Source organism: Myotis davidii, unplaced genomic scaffold (genome assembly GCF_000327345.1).
Source record: "Myotis davidii unplaced genomic scaffold, ASM32734v1 scaffold358, whole genome shotgun sequence".
NCBI classification, from domain to species: domain Eukaryota; kingdom Metazoa; phylum Chordata; class Mammalia; order Chiroptera; family Vespertilionidae; genus Myotis; species Myotis davidii.
This window is the reverse complement of record NW_006290768.1, coordinates 153078-154050: the sequence shown is the minus strand read 5'-3', so window position 1 is coordinate 154050 and position 973 is coordinate 153078. Positions and strand designations below refer to the sequence as shown.

General features: G+C 62.3%; 1 protein-coding gene across 1 annotated transcript in view; it reads right to left on the bottom strand.

Moving 5' to 3' along the window:
- KLK1 (kallikrein 1) overlaps positions 1-973 on the bottom strand; it is an 11611-nt gene that overhangs the window by 5228 nt on the left and 5410 nt on the right. The window contains exons 3-4 of the mRNA XM_006763855.2: positions 313-599; positions 39-175 (exon numbers count right to left, since the gene is read on the bottom strand). Of these exons, the coding sequence (XP_006763918.1) occupies positions 39-175; positions 313-599 (424 nt within the window). The remainder of the gene's footprint in view (positions 1-38; positions 176-312; positions 600-973) is intronic.

Here is a 973-nt window from a genome sequence, read left to right as displayed (position 1 = left end):
CAGCATGCTGAGGCCCAGGGGGGAGCAGGTCAGCTCACCGCACAGGTGTCCTTGCCACCCAGCAGGTGTCCAACACACATCATGACGTCCGTCACCTTCTCGGGGTGGGCGTTGGCACACACCTTGTTGGGCAGGAGGGTGAGGTCCACGCACTGCAGCTCATCTGGGTACTGGACTGCGGGCCAGGGGGAAGCATGGCTGTGGCCAGCGCCTCCTGGCTCCTCGGCCCTCCTCCCTCAGACCCCGGAGTCCAGGTCCCCAGTCCCCCACCCTCTCCCGACCCCCTGGTGCCTGGGTTCCAGGCTGACCTACATGGGTATGGGTTGGTGCTGCCCCAGCCCGAGGCGTAGCAGGTGCTCCCCAGCTTGGGGGCGCGGGTGGGCAGGGCCAGGGTCTTCACGGTGTCCGTGAGCTGCACGGGCTCGGCCAGGCGGAGCAGCATGAGGTCGTAGCTGTAGTCCTCCCCGGGGTGGGTGGTGTGGTTCTTTAGGAGGCTCAGGTTGAACTGAGGGTGCGGGAAGCTCTTACTGACCTGGACGTACTGCGCCCCGTCTTCCTCTTCAAACAGGTTGTGGCGACCCAGCCAGAGCTGGTAATTGCTGGGGAGAGATGGGGAACGCAGGGCATGAGGAGAGGGAGAGAAGAGGGGGGGAAGGGGCAGGGCAGCATGGGGCTGGGTCGAGAGAGATTTTTGGGGGTCGAGAGAGAGAGAGAGAGAGAGAGAGAGAGAGAGAGAGAGAGAGAGAGAGAAACAAACAAGGAGGAAAAGGGAGAGAGCATGAAAGATTCCAAACCGGTGGAGACGATGATTCAAGGCTGATCTGGGGACAAGGAGGGTGAGGAAAAGGGCCTGAAGCAGGTGCGGGGAATGGGAGAGAGGGAGGGAGAACAGAGAAGGAGGGAGCAGAGAGGGGGCGGGATGAGGAAGAGCCGGAGATGGTGAGAGACAGACAGAAGGAAGCAGCAGGAAAGA